Source organism: Lemur catta, chromosome 17, assembly GCF_020740605.2.
Source record: "Lemur catta isolate mLemCat1 chromosome 17, mLemCat1.pri, whole genome shotgun sequence".
NCBI lineage: Eukaryota > Metazoa > Chordata > Mammalia > Primates > Lemuridae > Lemur > Lemur catta.
In genome coordinates this window covers 11,320,366-11,343,335 of record NC_059144.1, presented here as the reverse complement: position 1 = coordinate 11,343,335, position 22,970 = coordinate 11,320,366, and the positions used below count along the sequence as shown (strand labels likewise).

The window sequence follows — 22,970 nt, the reverse complement described above, 5'->3', positions numbered from 1 at the left end:
TGACCATTATTAAACATTTATATTAAAAACCTGGTTTTGGAAGTTGAGTGACTACTGGATTTCATCTAGTTTGCACGTTTTTTCACACTAGCATTTTCCAGAGATAAGACTTACACTCAATGGCATCTTAACAGTTACATCAGCCAGGCAGCAGTAGTGACATAGCTGTCCTTACCTGTGCATGGGTGACTTGGTCATAGCTCTTCATTGTCATCTTAAGAGAGTCATGGACATTATGTGCACAATATGTGTTGAGTTTAAGTGCTCCTGACAATGTCTTCAGAAAGATTACAGCATGATTTGGCATTGGAATGAACACTTATTGTGTTCCCATGAAGGCCCAGAAACTGAGCAGCAAGGTACAAATTTGATATTAATGAAACAAATATCAATCATTGGAGGAATGGCTGTAATTCCATATTTTCTTGCAGTGCAACAATTGAGTGCTTTTCAGGAGCAAATAAAGGATGATAGAGACCCTTTAGTAGATGAAGCTATGTTACATTTTGTTACTGACTCACATGCAAAAAAAATTTTTCCCATCACCCAGCAAACAATGTAATTGAAGGGAACATATAAATTGCCACCCCTCTCTGAATAGATGAAAGAAATTTCAGAGCAATAAGACTTATATGACTGATTCATATGCTGTTTAGGACTCTCATTAAGACACTGTGTCACAGTTTAATTGGCCACATTTTTTCTTAATGGTACATAAAATAAAGCTACATCTTATAACTGATGGCATCTTAGATTTGGTGAATTACATGGTTAATTCACTTCCTTTCAATTAAATAACAGCCCCAAACAACTAGCTGATATAATCATTAAAAATATGATTGTCTTTATGCAATACACAAGCATTGGCAAGGAAGATCCACTGTTGGCTTTTCAAAAACATTGAAATTCATTAATCCCCAATTTAGGGCATATGCACCAAGATAAACTCAAATGGATCCATGTCTCTTCTTTCCCACCTTGAGTAGTGTCAAGTGTTCAGAAATGTCCTCTGAGTCTCTGCAACATTCTAATTGAATCCCCTCTGGTACGTGTCAGCTGGTTGGCACTCCAGGTATCAATACAGTGTCATCCACAAACTAGAGAAATGACTTCTCTGGGGTGAGCACACAAGGAAAGGCAGGAATGAAGCAAATCTATGGCAGGGAAATGGTTTACAGAACCAATTTACCTGACTTGCATCATTCTGAAAGCACAAATTACTACTATATTATATATGTATTAGTATCTCTTAAAAAAAAAACTCATCAACCTAACAGCTAGCTACCTAATCATTGTCGACTTCTATATACCCATGAAAGAACCACTTGTACTAGAATAAAAAGAGGGTGGGACCTCAAAGGCTTTGGCAACTCTTACATTTGAAAGTGATGAAGGGCATTATTCTTATTAAACAGTGCCCTTCTGAAATGATGGCATTTTCATATAGGTATGTGAGAACAAAAACTGTCCTCCATGTATTAACCATCAAGTGCATTAAAAGGAAAAAAAAAATAAACAAACTCTGTTGTCCTCTATCCTCTCTCTCATAGAACACTCCTGACACCAAATGTGTGGGGTTTTTCCCACATCAACCAATTCTCCAACACCAGCTGCGTGTCCTACAATTCAATTCAGTTCTGACACTATCTACCTGGGCTCAGTCCCACAAGGCTGTTCCCTACGCCTCCACTTCAGATGCTAATCTCAAGCCCAGGTTGTCACCTGTGCTTTTGACTGACTGCCTATAAATTGGAAGTTCCCATGGCCCCCTCCTTGGGTTCAAAAATTTGCTAGAATGGCTCACAGAACTCAGGGAAACAGTTTACTCACTAGATTACTGGCTTATTATAAAAGGGTAGGACTGAGGAATAGCCAGATGCAAAGGGTATGGTATGGGGGGGGCAGTGAAGAGCTTCCATGTGCTTTCCAGATATGCCACCCTCCCAGCACCTCCATGTGTCCACCAACCCTGAAGTTCTCCAAACCCCTTTGGTGAGGGTTTCTATGGAGGCTTCATCATGCAGGCACGATTGATTAAATCATTGGCCTCTGGTGGTTGTCCTCAACCTCCAGCCTCTCTCCCTTCCCTGGAGGTTGGGTGTGGACCTGGAAGTCCCAACCCCCTAATCACATGGTTGGTTCCCCTGGCAAGCAGCCCCCCACCCTTAGAGGCTTTCCAAAAATCACCTCGTTAACAAACATTACCTCATTAGCATGAAATGTTATACCTATTATAAATAACGAAAGATGCTCCTTTCACCTCTTTTGCGCAGTTGTTTCAGGATGTGGGCTGGGGGATGGGGTACACAAAAATAAATATTATAAGAAAAGATACTTTATTGATTTTATCACTCAGGAAGTTACAAGGGTTTCAGGAGCTCTGACCGGGAGCTGGGGATGAGGACTAAATATATATTTCTTATTATATCACAATATCACAGCATATATACATATGTTTATAATATAGAATTTGACTATGAATGTCTTAATAACAAGATAAGAAATCAGGGAAATATACGAAATAATCTGTGATAAATTTTTTCTCTTAAGATTTTTGTGAAATGAAAAAAGCCATATTACTTGTTGTTTTCCCTTCCTAAAAACAATAAAAGAAAGGTTTATGGAGAATGTGTGGGGCATCATCTGTCTGAGCACTATTTGCTTAAAGGAAAGAGAACTTCAGGCCATCTTTCTCTTTCCATCCCGTATCATAAAGGGTGGAGCATGTGGTATATCAGAGATGCACGAACAGTTGCTATTTAGCCACAGGTTTTAAAATATTTTGCGCTTAATATCCCACAAAGAGGCTGGAATCTGTCTGCCCTTGTTCCTATAGAAGCAACTTACAAATATATAGCAAAGAGTTACTATGCCACAGAGTCACTTCCTCAACTAGAAAAGCAACTCTGCAAAAAAAAAAAAATCTTTGGGTAAAATCAATATTCTAGTGACAAAGAACAAAATTTGAACAAATCGAGTTTTACAGATCTGACTGGCTTTTATTAACAACGCATGAACTAGGCAGCATCCAATCTATAAAACAGAAAGGAGCTCTGATGAGCTAGACAGAGTGAGTTTTATAGGCAGTCAAAAAGAAAAAACAGGATAAAAACAGGAACAACGAACAAGTAGTAGTTTGGTCATTTCAAGAGTACTTTCCTTACAGGGATGTAAGCTAAATCTTTTTTGGCGTCATGGATTTTCACTGTTATCTCTCTTCTGATTTCTCAGAAGGTCAGATCTTACAGTTAAACAATCTAGGTTTTGGTTGGGTACTGTGGAACTTTAGCATAAGTGACTCCATTTTGGGCCTTCTGTCTTTTCTTTAACACTAGCAACAAGGGCAGTCTAACCTGTTAGTGGAGAAAGCAACTGGATGTGTGGAGCAATTCTGAGGGTGCTGGGATAACCTATTCAGCATCCTGTTGCCTGAAATTCTACCAGCAAGACTTTAGCGTAGAGCTTAACTCAATAATTCCAATTAACAAATACATATCAAGCATCTACTAGGTACCAAGCTCTGGCCTAAGTGCTGAGGTGTGAGTGAGGCATAGTTCCCATCTATATGGAATTCTCATTAGGTCGGGAGACAGACAAATAAATAAATGCAGTACTTGTGATAAGGGCAGTGTATCAGGAAGCTATTGCTGTGTAACAAACCAATGCAAAATGTAGTGGATTGCAAGAACAAGCGTTCATTTGGCTCATGGTTCTGTGGCTCAGTAGTTTAGGCTGTGCTCAGGCAGCCATGGAATCAGCTGAGGTTTGGCTGGTCTAGGATGGCAGGAAAAGACAGGTAAGATTTCTTGGAGAAAGTGACAGCAGAGCTGGATTTAGAAGGACCAATAGGCCATTTCCAGCTGGACAAGGGAGAGCACAACTTTCTGGATGAGAGGGAAAGGCCAGGGCAAGAGTTTGGAGGAGTGATACACCCACTGAAGTTCAGGTCAGTCTCCAAGAATGGATTGCAGGAGATGTCCTGACAACAGCCTTCCACAGGAAAAGGCTGAATGGTTGCACATGCGCAATGTGGGAAGCAGACGTCGAAGGGAACACAAAGGGAGGAGCAGGGGGTCAGGACAGAAGGCTGGGAGGGAAAGCTGATGGCCACTGTGTCCATGCCACCACCTCCCATCAGGCACTATTACTTGGCAAATCTCTGGACGCAGAATAAGATGAGAACTTCTATTCCCCCAGGGAGTAGCTGTTTGCTCAGGTTGGGAAGTGGCTATTTGCTTTGCTAGCTTAGGCCTCTGCTTCATTTGCTAGGAAAATGACAGCAAGGGCAGAAAACTCATTTTTCTGAGAACTTCTGCCCAAAGTGAGTGCTGTTTCACAGATACAACTTTTCAATCTTGCTATCTCCCCATCATTTCTTTATTTTTGCTCCTGGATGTTTTCCATACACACTTACATGTCCTGTAAGCCAGCTAACATGCATGACTCTATTTTAAATTTCTAATGTGCGCCTCCTTGCACACTTTTAGTCTTTCAATTAGGCTCACTAGTCCTGTTGCCATCCAAGTTGTATCTCTGATTTAATCTGAAGAAATTAGGCATATCTCTTTCATCTCAATGCAAACAATGGTTTGTATTCTCTTTCACATGACTTTCAAATTCTGCACACCAAAAGGCTCCCTGGGCTTTTGTAAAAGCAATGCACAGTGATTGTTTTGAAAGAATAAGCCTTTCTGAAAATTCCTACAGAGTATGCTAAGGCTAAAACAAGTTCAAAGGAATTTGGTCAGATTCAATGGAATAGCCTCCTGGTTCAAGTGAAGGACTTGGAGGGAGGAATAAAACAAATCCACCTTCTGTTTAAATAGAAATGAAAAGAGAGCTGAGCAGAAACCTCAACAGGAAGGAGCCTGAAATACAATAAATGGGAGTGGCCACTGCTGAACACAAGTTGGAGATACATTTTAATAAAACACATGAGGCAAATTTCAGTCATTCAGATATTTCACATTGGATCAAGGAAAATACAGGTCTTAGTCTCTATGACATAAAGAGCCCAACCCATGAAAGAAATCGGCACAGAAAATTTCCACTGTTTTTCTTCTCATTCTTTGAATAAATTCTGATCATTTTGACATCATTTTTTAAAAAACACCAAGTCTACGCTCTCAATGGAAACTTTTCCAAAATAGCAAGTATTTAAAATATCTGAAGTTATGAAAACAAAACCAAAAACCAAACCAACAGCAGTAACAATGCTGCTGTAATTGATCAGCACAAAAGGCCTCACTGCCTAGAAGTCCTGACATGCTGGCTTGCTGCTCAGGAGGGTAACACCCACGTGATAGCAGCTGTCAGGGACTCCAAATACAAATCAAACAGGAGTCCTTGGGAAAATTTCCCCTTTTGCTCAGTCTGTATATGTTCAAAAACAAACCATTTTCCAAAAACCCCTAAGATCTCTCTGAGTGGGGACGGAAGGGACTAAGCAAGCATATTGCACCATAATTAACACCCGTTCACCACTGACATCAAGCTTCAGTGTAAAGATAGGTCACGTACTTTTAATTTCTCACACGCACGTCAGCAGCAAACAGTCCCAGCGTTCGTGTTAATGACACCATCTGGCGCCTCCCATAACTGTGTAGCATTCAGCTTCCAAACAAGATGTAATGGCAGCAACACATGAAACCCACTGACATTTACAGTAAGGAAATTTATTATCAGTCATCGGTTTGGTATAAATGTGTTTGCATGACTGCTGGGGCTATAAAATCGTCACCTTTGCCAGGCAAGCAAAGGTGCAATAAATAATGGATTTTAAGCCATGCATGTACTACCAAATCATTAAACATTTATCATACAGGCACAATAGCATCTTAAGCAACAGTTACCACTTGAAAAATTAATGCCACTTTTGAGGGTTAAATGAAAACCATTTAGTCTAAGCTTTAATGATTTTTAATATGGTTCAGTATAGAATACAGGATTTTTAAGTTTTTACTTTGTAGTTGAATATGATATATGTATGTAAATAGTTCCTTATTTTATAACAACTTTCCTTTAAGGAACAATCACTCTCTGCTCTTTTGTTCAAGCAATACTGAAAAATATAACTGAAATGTTTCTTGAAAAAGAAATCATTGTTAGAACATTTTCAAAACTAGAAACGGCAAAAGAAAGGTTTTTTAGGAATCAACTGGTATTATTCTCTTTAAAATCCATAATGGATTAGCCATTTATGGTTGCAATTAAATAATTTTAACTTTGGATTAAGGAAACAAATATAAAGTCAAAACCAACAAAATCCCTCGAGTAATCTAGCCACATTTGTCCCCAATACTTATTCCTTTAACATACTCTCCCCATAGCATGCTAATAATTCTCCCCTATATGTTTCTTCTATGGGTATCCATTGCTTTAAGAAAAAAAAAATCCATAGAAATGACAATTCAAAAATACAGATAGACTGGGGAACAGTCATGGGTTTTATGGAGGATTTATCAAAGAATACTGTTTCATTCAAAGAAACAAAGAGAAACCTGGGTGGGAACTAGTTATGTATTTGCTGGCAGGACATGGAACAATGAGGGTGGGGCCATGGCTGCTCATGCAGGAGGTGAGCCAGAAGCGAAGCTTGGACAGAGACCGTGCCATTGAGGGGCTCTGTCATGAGACGCTGTGATGAGGACGGATCTCTAAAACAACCCAATCTCAACACATAAAATTATCACCTAGCAAGAGGAAACACAGCCCCAGAGTGAGTGGCATTGTTTGAAAAAACAAACAAACAAAGTTCTAGGCAATATTTAAGAAATGACTGAATAAGAGATTTTTCTCTCCATGAGGTTTGATTCCTTGGTGAGAACTGTTGCTTAAAAAGCCTCTGTAGTTTATGAGTCTGTTACACGCGGTTCTCCCCCTCTCTGAATTCCCCCTCCGCCTGCCCTGGCTGGGAAGCAGGTGCAGGCTCTGGAAGGCAGGATCCCTGCGGGAGAGGAGGGAAGACGCTCTGCAAAACACCACGGGAGGCCGGGCTGCGAGCCCTGCCCCCGAGTTTTGAATCAGTGGAAGGAAGTGTTGAGATTTTATGCCTTCATCTCTATAGTGACTATTGTCTAAATGAGTCCAGGGGAGTGCTGCCTCTTCTGTGTCTTGGGGTTGAAATCCAAGATTTTTCAAGACCATGCCCTTTCAGTGATGGTTTCCTCAGTTGCTGGGGAGAACCTGGATGGAGAGTGCTCCTGCGTTGGGGAATGGAGTTGAGGACTCCACAGAAGGGCCTGGGGTGGCGAGGTCACAGGAACACTGAGATGCCCCTCCCTGAATACACACATACTCCCGGTTCCAAGTCATGGAGGGAGAACTTTAGAGCCTGGCCTGGTCAGGCAGAGGAGCGGGTGGCCACTCTCATTGTCCCTACTTTGTCCACGGTATGAGACCCATCTATGTGCCCACAAGCCTTCACTACACAAAAGAGCTTCTCCAAGGACTAACTTCAGTGGGATTATGTGGAAGTGGATTATGTCCACTGGGATTGTGGTACTATTGTGAAATAACATGCATTGCTTGAGCCTTGATGTTAAAACAAAAGCACCACGTATGGGAATTTTTCTGAAGGAGTTTCTCTATCCCATGAAAAGGCCACACACTGCCCTGTCCTTCCATCTGTTGCTAATTAATTGCAGTATTTCCTAGAGTTCTAGCTGCTACATTACATCTTCTGGAAGTGGCTATCAGGGCTCTCCTAGAGGTACAGAATCAATGAATGACTGCAAGAAGGCCTTGCTCATTTCTTTCAAAGTTGTGTTTGCTCTTATAATACTTTATGAAATGCTCTGTCTCCACATAAGAGGGCATGTGTGTGTGAGAGAGAGAGAGAGAGAGCAAGAGAGAGGGAGAGAGAGACTGCACACAGCACTGCAAAAACAGCTCTCCTGAAGAGTGTGAAAAAAACACTTAACAATGAAGGGAGAGAAACAAAAAGCCATTCAACAGATGCATGTCATTTTTACTCTTCAGTGTGGATCAGTTTTTCTTGTTAATTATATCACCTATTCTTTCCTTATATTGATAATTACATAATTACATGAAACAGATGGGTGACAGAATGCACCCAGATGGTGAGAACGTAAACAGGCTTACAAATTGCTTATTCTTGAGCATATTAAAAAGAATTATTTAATAATACATAGATTTCTATACTCTACACATCTGTCAAGTAGAGCCTTCAAAATGGCAGTTACTTTGTCATTTTTTTCTTAAATAGATACAATGTCCTCCCTGGGAATTCCTGGGAGGCCAACTGCCATGTAGGTAAACTAGTTCACCTTTTCCAAACATTTGGACACCTGACATTCTAGCTCTTATCTGAGCCCCCTGGTTGGCTTTTTTTTTTCCTTTTCCCTTTTTTTCAAAACTAGGAATTGTAGTTTCAAGGGGAGTTAAAAACCACACTTAGTGCTAGTTATACTTTGAGCAAGCTGTGGAAGATTAAAAAGAATGGGAGGATTTAAGAACATATTTGAAATGTTTTAATTGCCTCTGATGGGCTTCTTGCATGAAATTCTTTTAAAATAATTATGAAATAAAAGTCAAAACACTCGTGTGTGGCGGCATGGCTGTGGGAGGGGCAGGCTCACAGGCTGGCGCGGCTTCTGGGGGGCCTGAAGGAAGAAGTGGCGGCTCCTTTTTCCCGCCTGCACACCACCCCTCTGTCCCACGGGGTCAGGCATCCCGCCTGCACACCACCCCTCTGTCCCACGGGGTCAGGTATCCCGCCTGCACACCACCCCTCTGTCCCACGGGGTCAGGCATCCCGCCTGCACACCACCCCTCTGTCCCACGGGGTCAGGCATCCCGCCTGCACACCACCCCTCTGTCCCACGGGGTCAGGCATCCCGCCTGCACACCACCCCTCTGTCCCACGGGGTCAGACATCCCGCCTGCACACCACCCCTCTGTCCCACGGGGTCAGGCATCCCGCCTGCACACCACCCCTCTGTCCCACGGGGTCAGGTATCCCGCCTGCACACCACCCCTCTGTCCCACGGGGTCAGGTATCCCGCCTGCACACCACCCCTCTGTCCCACGGGGTCAGGCATCTGCTTAAATGACCCTTATGGGAGGGCCCTGCCCTCCCCATGCCCACCTCCCCGGGCCCTCCTCTTGATGGCCCTCATTGCCACTTGACACGCATCCTTGTCTGTTTACTGTCGGCTTCCCCCACTAGAATGCAAGCACCATGCGGCAGGGATTTGTCCATGTTTTTATGGCCGTACCCTCAGAGCATAGGACAGGGCCTGTTACGTGATCAGCACATAAAAATACTGACTGAACAAATGAATGACATAAATGAAGTGTCCACGTGCAAGCTTCCAAACTAGTGATGCAGAACAGGCCCTGGACCTTGGGTGTAGGCAGAAGAGCCTGTCCAGGTAGGAGCATGGGGTGACCAACACAGGGGACTTCCCTAAGGCAGGTAGGGGTGGAGGATGGCAGAAGTTCCCGTCTTACTCGAAAAGTGGGTACAAAGCGTGGTGTGTATCACAGTTGTGGCCAAAAGCAAGATGCTTAAAAAAACAGACTGGTGGGGTAGAGAGGCAGGATCAGGGAGGTACAAACCCACCTGGCTTCTGGTGGTGCACCACTTGGCTCTGGGGAAGTCCAGAATCAGGCTGTTGTCACCCACCCCTCTGCACTCTGGGAGGTGCCTGGAATGTGGAACCTGAGCTCTTCTCTGGATCCATATTTGGATGGTGATTGTGTGTGTGTGTGTGTGTGTGTGTGTGTGTGCGCGCGCGTGTGTTGTGTGTATTCATAAAAAGCACTTGATTACTCAGGCCAGGGGGCCTGGAGATCCTTTAAGAACGTGGGCCCTGTGAGCTGTTTCCTCCGTCTGCTCTCTCCTGGGTGTTGGGAGCAGTGAACTGTTAGGAGTCACGTGGGCTGCGGGCCGCTAGCCCCAGTCTTATCAACACAGAGTGACCAAAGACCCAAGGTGTGGGATCATGCTATCTGCTAAACAAATTAAATACTTGCCTATGGTATATAATTCTGTGGGACACTATCAGACCATCTTTGGGACCTGCTCAATTGCAATTTGTGACAGATAATACTTGGTTCCATTTTTAAAATCCACTATTAATTCTGGTTCCATGGGAGCACCGTCCCGGGGATAAGGGAATGCTGGTGAAAGTGGGGACAGTTCTGGTGAATGGAGCTTCCCTCTGGTGACCAGAAAGTGCTGCCTGAGACTCAGTCCCTGGAAGCACAGCTCCTTTTGGTTAAGTACATAAACTACCATAAAAACCACAATCACAATGAATGCCATGGTGATAATTTCAAGCCACTGAATTATAGGAAAAAACAAAACAAACAAAACCTGGGACATGACTGAATGGCATGAGAAGTAGGAGCAATGGCATAGTATGTCATTTATGTTTATTACCAGGGGTTTCGACCCACTGAATGGCTTATGCCTGTGCGTGCTATAGCTGAGTCATGTTTGCTATCTCAAATGAGTAGCAATAAAAAACCCTTTATGATTCCTATGCTATTTTCATACCTTATTTATTCTATTTTTTCCCCTGTTTTTAAGTCATCCTTTTTGTTTATTGAGTTGGTTACTATGGAGATCATGACATCAGTAATCTTGACTAAGCTCAATGGTCTTGAAGCAACATTCAGGATAAGGTTTCGATACTCACGGTGGCTCAGTCCTAGAGAACACCAGCAGCTTGTGAACTGAGGACGGAGGCTTCAAGCTACTTCTGTGGTGGGAGGACACACCGGTGGAGCAAACCATGCTCCCCCAAATGTGCTCCCTCGGCCAAGGCCGCAGGGGGCCTCCCTGAGCGGGAGGATCACACCTCCCCAGACAGGCAGGTACTGCAGTTGCCAAGGCCCATTTAATCCTCTGCCTCTAATGAACTCCAATGCCATTTCCCCTCCAGATTGGGTGACTGTGTAAATAATGATAATAACGAAACTCAGGCTGCTTTAGGAAAATTACTAAATTGTGGAAGGCTTTTAATCCACCTGAGCTCAATTAGAACATAAAGCCTCTCTAGGTTCTGGGTTGTTTTTCCTGACCTTTTGCATCTTCCAAGAAAGTTTTTTTAGAAACTAGAATTTATTATTAGGATATGACATATAAAATCTTCAATGAAAAGATCTAAAAGTTAGACTTAAGATAATGTACTTTGTAGGACATACATCTATTGATGTCAAATCACTTCGTAACGAATGGAGTCACGTTTTTATAATTCTTCAGCGGGCCAGAGGGAGTCCCCCAGCCCCATGAGGTGCCGTCTTGGTCTGCAGTCCATAGGTACATCGCTGCCACCATTGTACCAGTAGTGGAGTGCTATTTTTATGTTAACAGATGAACTTTATTCCTGCCAAGTCCCTGCTGACTCACAATTCTTCCTGATGCTTCAGGCAGCAGCCTGGGGACCCTGGGCCTTTGGACAGACACATCCCAGCAGTACAAATGGGTCGGTTCTGTGCTTTTCTGTTTCAAAGCAGATAATAGGTTGCAAGAAGGTTTTTGAGTCTCAAAAGCCTGACTGTTGCGCATAGAAAGTCAGAGTTGATGTCTCAAATGACAGATTTCAGAAGAGCACATGGTGACAGCAGAGCCTGTTGTCCAAAAAGACCAAAAGAAGGAGGAAAGTTGGAGAGAGAGAAAAAGAGAGGAATGCAATGCAGCCCTCTCCTTCCCTCTGGTTAAGGTCAAAAAAGTGGGGTAAAGATTTTGGAGAATGTGAGTGTAGAGGAGACTGTGCCCCAGGAGGACGTCCCTGCCACCGTGTCCTGAGAGGAGTCCAGTGGAGATGGGAGGAGGGAGCTCCCAGGGCAAGGAAGGAAATGAGGCAGGTCACACAACCCATAGACCCAGACAGCCTCAAGCTGTGAAGACGGAAGGCACCTCAGGTGCTGGTGAGGACAGGCACTACCCGAGTAGCAGACAACTCCCCTCCCAGCCCCTCCCTGTCTCCTGCGATGCCAAGACATTCCATGTCCACAAGCTCCTGAGAACTTAGATATCTTCCCTACACCCCTAAAATAAAATAAGAGGAAAAATACCCACATGCACTCAATGTAAACATTAAACAGTTAAATTTACCGGGAATTGATGGAGGTTACTTTTACTCCCATCAGGGGGAATGAGGCTCAAAGCTGAGATTCAGCTGAGTTAGAGAAAAATAAGAAAATAAAAGACTTAGCATTTTGCGCAACTGATTGTCTGTCTTAAACATCTGCTTCTGACGCTAAAACGGAGGTGTCATTGTGTGCCTCTGTACTCTGTATGTTGCTGAGATAAAGCAACATATTGCCAAGAGAAATCTTTTTAAAGTCAGGAATGACAAGTTCTCATTTCAAATTCTAAAGCTTTATGCTCTTTGATTAAAAAGATAGTAGCTATACCTTTGACCTGGCAATACTATTCCTAGGAATTTATTCAGAGGAAATCACCACAGATGGGCTAAAAAATAATAAGGGCGGACATAGTGGCATTGTTTATGATGATAAAGATTTGGATAAAAACTTAAGCGTGAGGGAACTGGCTACAAACCACAGTGGTGAATCATGGGTCCCGGAGCCTGGAAGCCAGACTTAGCAGCTGCGTGGCCTCGGGCAAGTTAATGTCAAGTAGGACATTTGAAGCATGAAGACAATAGATGTTACATTCCAAAGGAGCTCCTCTACTCAAAATGTCAAAGTCAGTGGGCAAGTACTGGTTAAATGACTTGTAAACCCTAATTCACAATAAAGACATAAAAGGGTTAGAAGAATGGATATAAGAGATTTTCTGAAGACTTCTTCAGGGAGGACTGTTGATGTACTCTGAAGCCCACCCCTAAGAGCAGAGGTGGGGTGTGCCTGGCCATTGCCTCAAGTCACAGCGATAGTTGGGAGCCCTCCCAGAGCTTCACATGAGTCCCCTCCAGTCAGTGGACACAGTCAATGCATGTGTGCCCCTTGCCTGAGAAATCTAAGGAGTGCAGTGGGTAGCCCAGCCACAGCTGGGTGAGCCAAAGGGCAGTGGCCTGCGCTGGCAGAGTCCACCAACCCTCAGAGGATGAGCTGTTCCCCTGGGCCCTTCCTACAGGGCTATCTTGAGGGGCAAATAAGGCTCAGGTGTCAGCGCTGGAGGGCTGCATCGCCTGCGTTATGGGCATGCTGGGGAGAGGTCCCCAGGGATGGGTACCCCTGAAGAAACGCCAAACACTGCATCCGGCCAACAGATCACAGGCCGTCTTGTGACAGCAGGGACGGTAGCGGTCGAGTTCAGACTTGCCTGCTCCCTCAAATGTTCCTCCCTGCTCTGACCCCGATTTCAGAATGACCACAAACACAGCTAAACAATAAGAAACTAACAGGCTAACAAAAAAGAAAAGAAAAGAAGCACTACATGCTAGTTAGCTATATATATGCTTAACAAGCAGAAGGCACATGGCGGTAGGAAGAGAGAAGAGACCGTCCCCGGCCCCTTCCCTGGCTGTAGGCTTCCCACGTGCAGCAGGTGTCAGGCTTCCGCAGGGGGACAAGGGAGTCTAACCTTTGGGTGGAAATTGAGTTTCAATGATTACATCAATTATAATTGGACTTTTTATGGAATTAAGATCATGTATCATGATTTGAAGTGACTCACACAGCTTTAATTAACTAGAATTGACCCGGAAAAGTCCCAGGACTTGCCCCCTTTGCATCCGGGTGCAGGAGAAAGCCCAGTCACACAGAGCATACGCACAGGGTGATGGGAGATACCAATCGAGCGGCTTCATGCTTATTCCCACGAGTCTCCTGGCCTCATGTTCAATTGCATTACCAAACCTCTCCTCCTAACCTCAGTTTCCCCCACTGCAAAACGGAGAAGGTGACAGACACCCAGACCTCTGTGAGAATGAAACATGATCCATGACGGCATGCAGTGCAGATCCGGGCACAAAGCAAGCACTCACTGCTGGCCAGCAGAACACTGCGCAGCCGTGAGAACCACGCTTCAGAACACTTAGTGACACAGAGAGACATCTGTAACATCTTCAGGGAAGGGGCCTGTTTCAAAGTGCATGTACATATGACCCCATATTTAATTGTACCTATGTGGGGTTTTTCTCCCCCCGCAGAAAATAGTCTATAAGTAAAAACACCAAAATATTAACAAAGGTAATCTATGGATAGGAGAACTGCAGATTTTATCAATTTTTCTCTTTCTATTATTTTTTCCTAAAATTTCTACCAAAAATACGTACTGCTTTTGTAATGACATATTTATATTTAATCAACGGGAAAAGGTGTGCCTTCCTAGTCAGCATCTGCAGCTCTAATTGTCCCCTTTGTCATTTTATATCCCCAGCTACTTTAAAATACACAAAGCAAAGCCTTGAGTTGGTGCTTCCATCCCTCTCCTCCCTGAAGGCGGATTCTGAAGAAGCCACTTAGCTGCGAAGGCCAATTCCAGCCCCGGGAGCTCTGGTCCACCCAGGAGCCTTGCTCGGCTGAGGCCTTCCCGAGCTCTGCAGCAGGCAGCTGACGCTTCCTTGGGCACTTCTGGACCTCGGTGGCATTCATTACCCTGGCTCTGCAGGGAACAGAATGCATATTTTTTCCTCCTACTGAGTTATGGCAAGAACTCCATCAGTATCCAGGAGAGCCTCGGGATTTTTTTTCTTTTCTGCTGGGAGCAGTGGCAGCTCTTTTTAAGGGCAATAACATCACCAAAGGTGGACTGAACAAAGGACATGTGGTGGCTTAAAAAAACAGAAAGTCCTCCATTTCACTCCTGTGTTTGCACAGGCATCTGCTTCGCTGCCTAGGCGCTCCTGAATGTCTGTGCAGGACCATAAGAGGCTGCTGAGTCCAAAAGGGTGAATGAAGCAGAGAAGATAAGAACGGGAGAGATTTTATTTTAGAAAAATCTTTGCTTTCAAAAGAACTGAGGCTTTTGTTAGCGGTATAGTCTCAAAAGTGTGTATGAAGCTCTCTTGGAGTGGTGGAAAGCTCTGCTCCTGGAAGTGAAACAACAGTGAAGGACGCTGCCCTTCAATGGCCTTCAGTTGACCAGCGTTTGCCCTTTCCTAGCCAGACTGCTGGATCTGGTCTAAGAATGAAAGAATGCAAAATGGTGCAGCCACTTCAAAAAATAGTTTGCTAGTTCCTCAAGGTATCAAACATAGAGTAACCATACGATCCAGCAATCCACTCCTCGGTAAATACGTCCAAGAGAAATGGAAAAATATATACACACAAAAGCCTGCATGTGAATTTTCATGGCAATATTATTCATAACAGCTAAACAGTGGAAAGAACTCAAATGTCCATCAACTGATGAATGGAAAAATAAAATGTAGTATTATTCATACAATAGAATGTTTGACAAAGAAAAAGAATAAAGTGCAGATACGTGCTATAACAGGGCTGAACTTTGAAAACATGGTAAGTGAAAGAAGCCAGTCACAAATACCACATATTATATGATTCCACTTGTATGAAATGTCCAGAATCGGTAAGTTCATGGAGATAGCAAGATTAGTGGCTGCCTAAGGCTGGGGGAAGAGGGAGTGACTGCCGATGGGCACAGGTTTCTTTTTTGGGTGACAAAAATGTTCTAAAATTAGACAGGGGTGATGGTCGCACAACTCTGTGAACATACTGAATTAAACAATTTAAATGGGTGAATGGTAAGGTATATGATTTATATCACAATGAAGCTATTAAAATTAGGGGGTTGGAAATGTCCTACAACATCTGTTCTAGAAAATGACGACAAGGTGCAGGATTGATTCGCGGCAATACTGAGATGTTACGAAGTTACTTTTCCCAATTTCTTCTCTTACCACACCCTCGAGGCCTCATTTTGCTATCACCCTATCACAACCCAATTTCTCAACAATTTTCAGGATTTGTCAATCAAGCCACTAACTCACATCCTGTCCACTCTCTCCCTGTCAAAAAACCTTCAGTCACTCGTTCGATGGGCAGTGACTTGAGCACTTTCTAAGGACACTGTGAAGCCACATACAACATGGAACTGAAATTTATAAGGTAAGCTCCACATAGGATCATAATATTTTTACTCCTTTCCCAGCAGCTGCTACATAATTCCAAAAGGTTTGTAACAACAGACTGATACAACAGAGAGAGGACCGCAGACAGCTTGGGTCAGCTGGTGTCCCAAACCTGACCCTGGCACATTAACTTGGACCCATATATTTGCTCCTTCCCAGCGGAGCCCAGACAGGGTCAGGCTGGTACCAGATCAAACCCAAGAGCAGATAACGCAGCCAAGAGGAAGATTCAAACTGCATTCGGGGAAAGCCATTTATATGTGGGTCACCTTTGGGTTAAGAACCTGGTGCCAAAGATCTAGGAGGTTCAGAAAGATCTATGTCAAGCCATATTCCTTATCTGTGGTTTGGTTTTCCTATAACGAGTCATGATGTAAGTACCTTAGCCTTTTAGGTAAGAAAGTTCATATATATGCAGCGGTTAAAGGTAGGAGTTTGGGCAACCAACTCCCTGGGTTTGAAGCTCTGTCAATGAATTTACCTCTGGACAAGTCATTTCCTTGCCCTCCCAGAAAGCCCATTTTCCTTAGGTACATTGAGGATGGTAATCGCAGAACTGTTTATAACTGCTGATGCAAGGATTAAATGAGAAAATCTATGGAAAGCCTTTAGCAAGAGCTCAGGACATGTTGGTAATGGCAGTGGTAGCAGTTGTTGTTTTTATTACTTTGTAACCTTCCTAAGAGGGACAAATTATGATAATAATGAGAATAAATCACTGGTTGATAAGTCATTCTGATGTACACTTATATACCACCTATTATAAGAAACTAGATAGTGTTCAGAGAATAAGAAAGAAATGACCATAGAACTCGGTTATGGTCTGAATTTTAAAAATGAGCCTATAAAGGAATTTACATAAATTATTCTAAGAATCTCAGAGAAAAGGGCTCACTATAAATAGAAGCAAATGCATTTCCCACAGGTAGCATAAACACAAGTTGAGAATTGGCTTGAAAAAGTAAACTTGACTCATGGTGGTGATTTAAAGTGGGTTAATTTCATTTAAAGAAAATATTCCTCCCATGGTCACATGGATTATGATCAGTGCAATATGATGCTGAAAAACACGGGTCTGCGCTTTCAGAAACCTCCGCCAAGGAGGGGCCAAATAGCTGATTTAAAAACACACCACACATCCCAACCACAAATAGAATCAAGAGAAGTCTAACCACTGGCAGTGAAAGTTACCAAGTTTAGGGAAGCGGCCGGGAAACAATTAAGCTGGGGAAAATCTAGCAGGTGCTGGGAGAATAATGCAATTTCCGAGGGCAGCAGATGCACAAGTGAAACAGTATCCAGTAACAGTCCATCAGATGGTAATTATGGCTGGACTGGGGAAGAACAGCCCAGATGAAAAGGGGCAATTCAAAGGGTAACTGAATGCCAGTGAGTGACATCTTCCTGAGAGATCACATACCAGGGAAAAGCGGGGCCATCACTTAGCTCTGAGGGGGAGGGGTTAAATAAACCGTCATTTTTCTTTGTAGAAGGACAAAGGGAAAATGTGGAGAAATCAAATGCACAGAATCCAAATGGAGGCCTCCAAAGAATTCATTAGTCCAGATTTAATCAGAACATCACTAATAAACAACCAGAAAAAAAAGAAAAAACAGGCATTGATCACTCTGGAAGTGTGATTTCTCAGGAAAGATGAAGGGTTGATTCAGTCCCGAAAAAAATTTGAGAGCGATGGTGGAGGGGGAGAGGGGGAGAGAGAGAGACAGACAGGCAGAGAGAGAGAGAGGCGTACACAGTGTAATTCTATGAACATTATAAACCCCGATGAAGGACTGAGGTGGCTGAAGTGGAAGGCGAGGAGCATCTATTGCTATTGAAGCAAGTGTAGGGGCTGTTTAAGTTCAAAGCAGATATTCTGTAGTGTAACATGACAAATACTAGTTATTTAAGCTCCCATCCTTGGAAAAGAAGCAGTGCCTATGATACAAACACATTCCCTGCCCAGGAATTCTGCAGAAACTGGTCTGATCCCAGTGTGGCTGTTTCTCCAGAGTCTGGGCTCTCGCTACGCAGAGGCCAGTGCAAGTTCTCTTCCGCCCCTGGTTAACACTGAAACCAGACTGCAAGCTCCTTGCAGGCAGGGGTGAGTCACAGTGAAACTGAATCCCTGTGAGGGGCAGGGAGGAAAGAACAGGCTGGCGTGTAGCCCTACCCCCCAAGGTAAGTGTAGGCCAACTTGTTCCACGGTCTTTTATTAATATGACCACTCAGTTGATTCAGCCACATTTTTTGTGTTTCCCTGATCACTGTACCCATGCAGGTGGGCCCTGATGATTCACTTAATAAAAATTTTCCATGAGAGCAACTCTCAGACTGTACATGCACAGGCCAAGGTGGCTCATTCAAGCTAAGAAAAGAATCTTCCAGGTCCATCATGGGGAGTATGGTCTTGGTCAGGAAAAAGTCCCCTCTCTTATCCACAAATTTATACTGGTTGACTGTGGAGATATCATTAAGAATCTCTGGGGCCTACTTCTGAAATGAGTGATGAAAATCATTTATGTTTTCTAGGTTCTTTTTAATGACCTGTTGTCAATTAATAGAAACGACAGGGAAGGTGCTATGTCAGGGACACCTATCATCCGACCCAGGCAGAAACTAAGAGGGCCTTGGGGTGGGGAGGGAGGGCATATTTCCCTGCCATGCAGCGATGAATTTCAATCACTGTTGCCTTGTGCCAGATTCAAATTGGCAACCCACCGAGATGAAATATTTCCTATCCCATTACTCATGCCTGGAGTGATCTGTTCCCGTGAAGATTGGCTTCCTAGGTGAAGGCTAGGGACTGGACAGTCACTCTAACATGCTTAAAACAGGATAAAAGGTATGAAAGGCCAGTAGCCAGCAAAAGAAATGATATGGATACGGTAAGGGAACAGAGGGTCCCATATAAAGCTTGATGCACTGGGAGGGGTCAGGAGTGTGGGGAGACGGGGAACTTAAAGGGAAAAGAGGAATTCAGTTAGTAATGACAACCGCTTAGCCTCAACTGCTGTGAGGCTATTTCTCTAGCAGAAATAGTAAGAATAGTGTATTGAGGAATATATAGAAATTCCTCCTAAAATAACTCTACTTAGCTCAATTTGTGTGAGATAATCACTCTAAAACATTAAAGCTATCCAAACATTAAAAAGAGAAAAATAATTTTAAATAATATAGTTTAGCATTTTAACTTTTGAACATCCAGGTTCATTCCATGTAGATTAGGGTCTTGATAAATAATCCTCTGATTGAACTTTTAAGATTTCCAGAATTTTTACTAAAGTTTGTTTACTGAATCCAAATCTTCACTAAAACCTTCTCAAGACTGAGTACAACCAGTGGCAGTAAAAGTGCTTCTGAAAAGTCAGAATTCACCAATGAAATAAACAGGACAGCACCATGTAGCGGTGACAAGAAGCATCAGCATTACCATTTTCCTACCACTCGTTAAGTGGTTGTCTTCCTGGACCCTGGGCTTAAACAATCCATCCCTGCCATGTCTCCAATTATGCCAGGGCTCGAGGCTGGGGAGGCACAGCATACAGAGAGGACCTTGGAAATGGTTATTAAAAATAAGCACTGATTTCAAATCATACAAACCTGGGAAGTCATGATAGGATGATTTTAGATGAAACAAAATGTTTTCTCCGGCTTTCTCTCTACCTGGAGCTCCAGCTCACCTCAAAGTCACCCAACTCTGGAAATTCCCAAGGGTGGCGGTGGGGAAGGAGCTCCCGAGTGTTCAGAGAAACACTGCTCCTGACATCCATGTGAGCTCTGCACTCCTGCCCCCAGCTCCAGCCTTGCCACCCACGCCACCAGAGGACCACTGAGGGCACAGGAGCCACAGGTCACCTCTAATACATAAGGGCTTCTCTTGGCCCAGTCCTGTGGTCTATCCATGCCTGAAGGTGTCTCCACCATGAATGCAAAAGGACAACACTTCTCATCCTTACCCTGAGCTGATACAAAAGCTACAAAGCAGTGCGCCTGGTGCATCCATGTACTTTTTATTTCCAGCCCCTTCTCCTGGGATCAACTTGACTCTTATTTCAGTGATGGATACAGCATGTGGCCACCCTCTTTGACCCCAAGGCACTATGGTTGCGGCCAATTTGTGGGTGTTGGCTCTCATTCCAAAGAAATACTTCCCCAGGGTTTCCAGGGGCAAACAGACCCCCTGGTGGCCCATCTCAAAGGTCCTCCAGGTGGGCTCGGGCACATCTCATCTCTAGGGTGCTGTGGATCCTGCTACTTAAGAATGTTCCTGTGACCCACAGATGAAATGACATATGTCTGGGATTTGCTTCAAAATGATAGAGGGGGATGGGGAAGTGGGTGGAGGTATAGAAGATTCAAAGGCGGCCAAGAGTTGAAAATTGTTGCAGCGGGGTGCTGAGCACATGGGCGTTTCAGTGGTACTCAAGGTGTGGTCTGGGAAAGGTGCCTGCATGTGAACTATTACTGGTCTGTGAAGATGTAAGTATAGAAATTGAGAGAAGCATTCAGACACTTTTATAGCCATTTGATGGAATAATTCTACATCTGTTAAATCTAATAATAAAATAATTGGACTTGAATTTTGTCTGTCTTTGCTTTTTAATCTCATTTTTTCCAGGAGTTCACTTTTTATAAAACTCTCAGTCTGTGATGCATTGTACATTAATAAAAAAAAAAAAAGAAAGCAAGAGCCACATAGAGATTGGGAAGCTTTCTATGATTCTCTCTGCCCTTGGATATGCTTGACATTTTCCTTAATAAAGAGATGGGGGGGGGGGGGCGGAAGAATTGCTGTTTGTTTTCAGTCTCTATTCGAATAGAAATTTACAATTTATCAGAAAATTTTTTTTTTTTTAATTTTACAAATGTAAAGCTAAATGTAGGACTCGAAGCAGCCTCTGTTATAGGAAGGGGCTCCTCCAGGCTGGGTCTGGCCGAGGAGCTCCGGCCCCTATCGCTGGGCCAGTCTCAGAGGTGTTGGGCTGAGCTCCATCTCCAGTTCTGATGAGTAACTCTTTGGCTAAATGTTTGGAGAGTTTAAATTTACACTTTCCTTTTTTCTCTCTCACGAAGGACAAATTTTAGCCCACTGAGGGATTTTTTTTAACTTACTTAAGTGGAAGTGTATACAAATATTACAGGCCCACATGTCAGTCAATGTGACAAAATTATGTTTTCCAGTTAAGTTACTGAAAATGGGTGTGTGTACGTATACAGGGATATTTCCATTTACGATGAAATCCAGGTTCTATTTCAGTCCCTGTTCTTCTTCTGGTAATAACTGCGTCCTGGGGCCATTCATTTTTAAGGTCAGAAATTCCTGCTGCCCCAGGGCAGCTAACATGTTCCTGTTAATCACCCTGACTTCCTGGGGGGAGTTAAACAACCCAGCTTAGGACTGGGACCCAGACATCCTGCCCGCAGCTAGCCCTGTTTCCGCTGTCGGGTTTGTCCACTGAATGCCTTGAAAGCAAAACATTGATTGAAAGGGGGAATCTGCTTTTGAGGAAGGGGAAAGAAAACAAAAATATGCTGGGAGGGTGACTCTAGGCCATTTGTCCGGGGGGACACGGCAGCACGGGAGGCATCCCCGTGGTGTCCCCCTGAGGGATCTTGTGGCTGCTGTGTTAGGCTTGCAGTCAAATAACCACTTGAGGGAAGGGGCTGCAGGCGAGCCCTTGCAGGGCGCCGCCTGTAAGGGTATGAGCACCAGGTTCCCGGTAATTAAGAAGCAGCCTGCTCCCGCCACCCCATCTGCCAAGCCCGCGGGAGCTGGCACCGCGCCTCCCTGCCTGCCGCCCTGCTACCCACCTGCTCCTTGGAGACCGCCTTTGATGGAGCGTTTATGCCAAGCTTTTCCAGAGGATAGACAATCTGTCGTCGTGGTCGCACGGGAACCAAGTAATGAAGGGCAGATGTCAGGGAGTGGGCGTAGGGGTTCTGGAACTGAAAGACAGCAATCTATATTTTAGGGGAGAGAATGTCAGAGTGGCGCAGCACAGATGTCTGCGTGCAGCTTTACAAATACAAAACTCTTAACTCAGCCAAGTCAGAGAGGAAAAAAAAAAATCAGCAAATAAACAAACATACTCTTCGAGCAGAGGAATGAATTGTAGATAATGCCTGACACTAATGAAGATAATTACGAGAGTAATTACATTACTATCTCTGTGGGAATGACAGATAAACAAGTGGTTTGGTTTATGGGATTTTTCAGTACAAGTATTTTCCCCAGGAGGATATTCTTCTCCATAGTGATCATGAATCAGCTTGATTTGACCCCACTAAGCTGTGTTATCTGTGCCCTGTTAACCTTTGTGTGTTTGGCACAAGCTTCTTTAAGAAGACACATAGATAAAAATGTCATTCAAGGGGCAACTTAGCTGGGATGTGAAAATTCGCCTGTTTGGGAAAGCCACTCACAGCAACTTCAACTGGACCTTTGTTAATAAAATAAGTGTTTTAAAACAAAAGGATAAAACCAGAAAGTGGGAGTGGGTGTGGGGAAAGTAGGTCATATTATTTTGACTTATACTAAGTTATGGGCTGGATTTATGCTTACTGAAATGAACTTTGATAAATTATGTTTTAGGAGAATGCTTTAAATATTAATTTTATCCAGTTTTTAAAATTTGGCAGAGAAAACTGAACATGGTGATCTTTGTTTCTCTCACATTTATGAAATCTTAGGGGTTTTGGTGAAACCAGCTCAGGGCATTATAACCATTTAAACCTCAAGAGTTAAATTATGAAACCAAAACTTTAATGACATATTTATTGAATTTAAACTGAAAAGCAAAGAAAGTTAAACTGAACTGTAGGTAGATTTTAATACATGGATTACATGTAATATATTTCCTGTTCTAAAAATACCCCCAGGCATTTTTAAGAGCTTCTCAAAGGATTTTCTAAAATTCTTCACCATTAAGCTTT

General features: G+C 43.5%; 1 protein-coding gene across 1 annotated transcript in view; it reads right to left on the bottom strand.

Annotated features, from left to right (window-relative positions):
* Positions 1 to 22,970, bottom strand: part of CFAP61 (cilia and flagella associated protein 61) — a 253,590-nt gene that overhangs the window by 122,320 nt on the left and 108,300 nt on the right. The window contains exon 17 of the mRNA XM_045528893.1: positions 21,849 to 21,983. Coding sequence (XP_045384849.1) covers positions 21,849 to 21,983 — 135 coding nt within the window. The remainder of the gene's footprint in view (positions 1 to 21,848; positions 21,984 to 22,970) is intronic.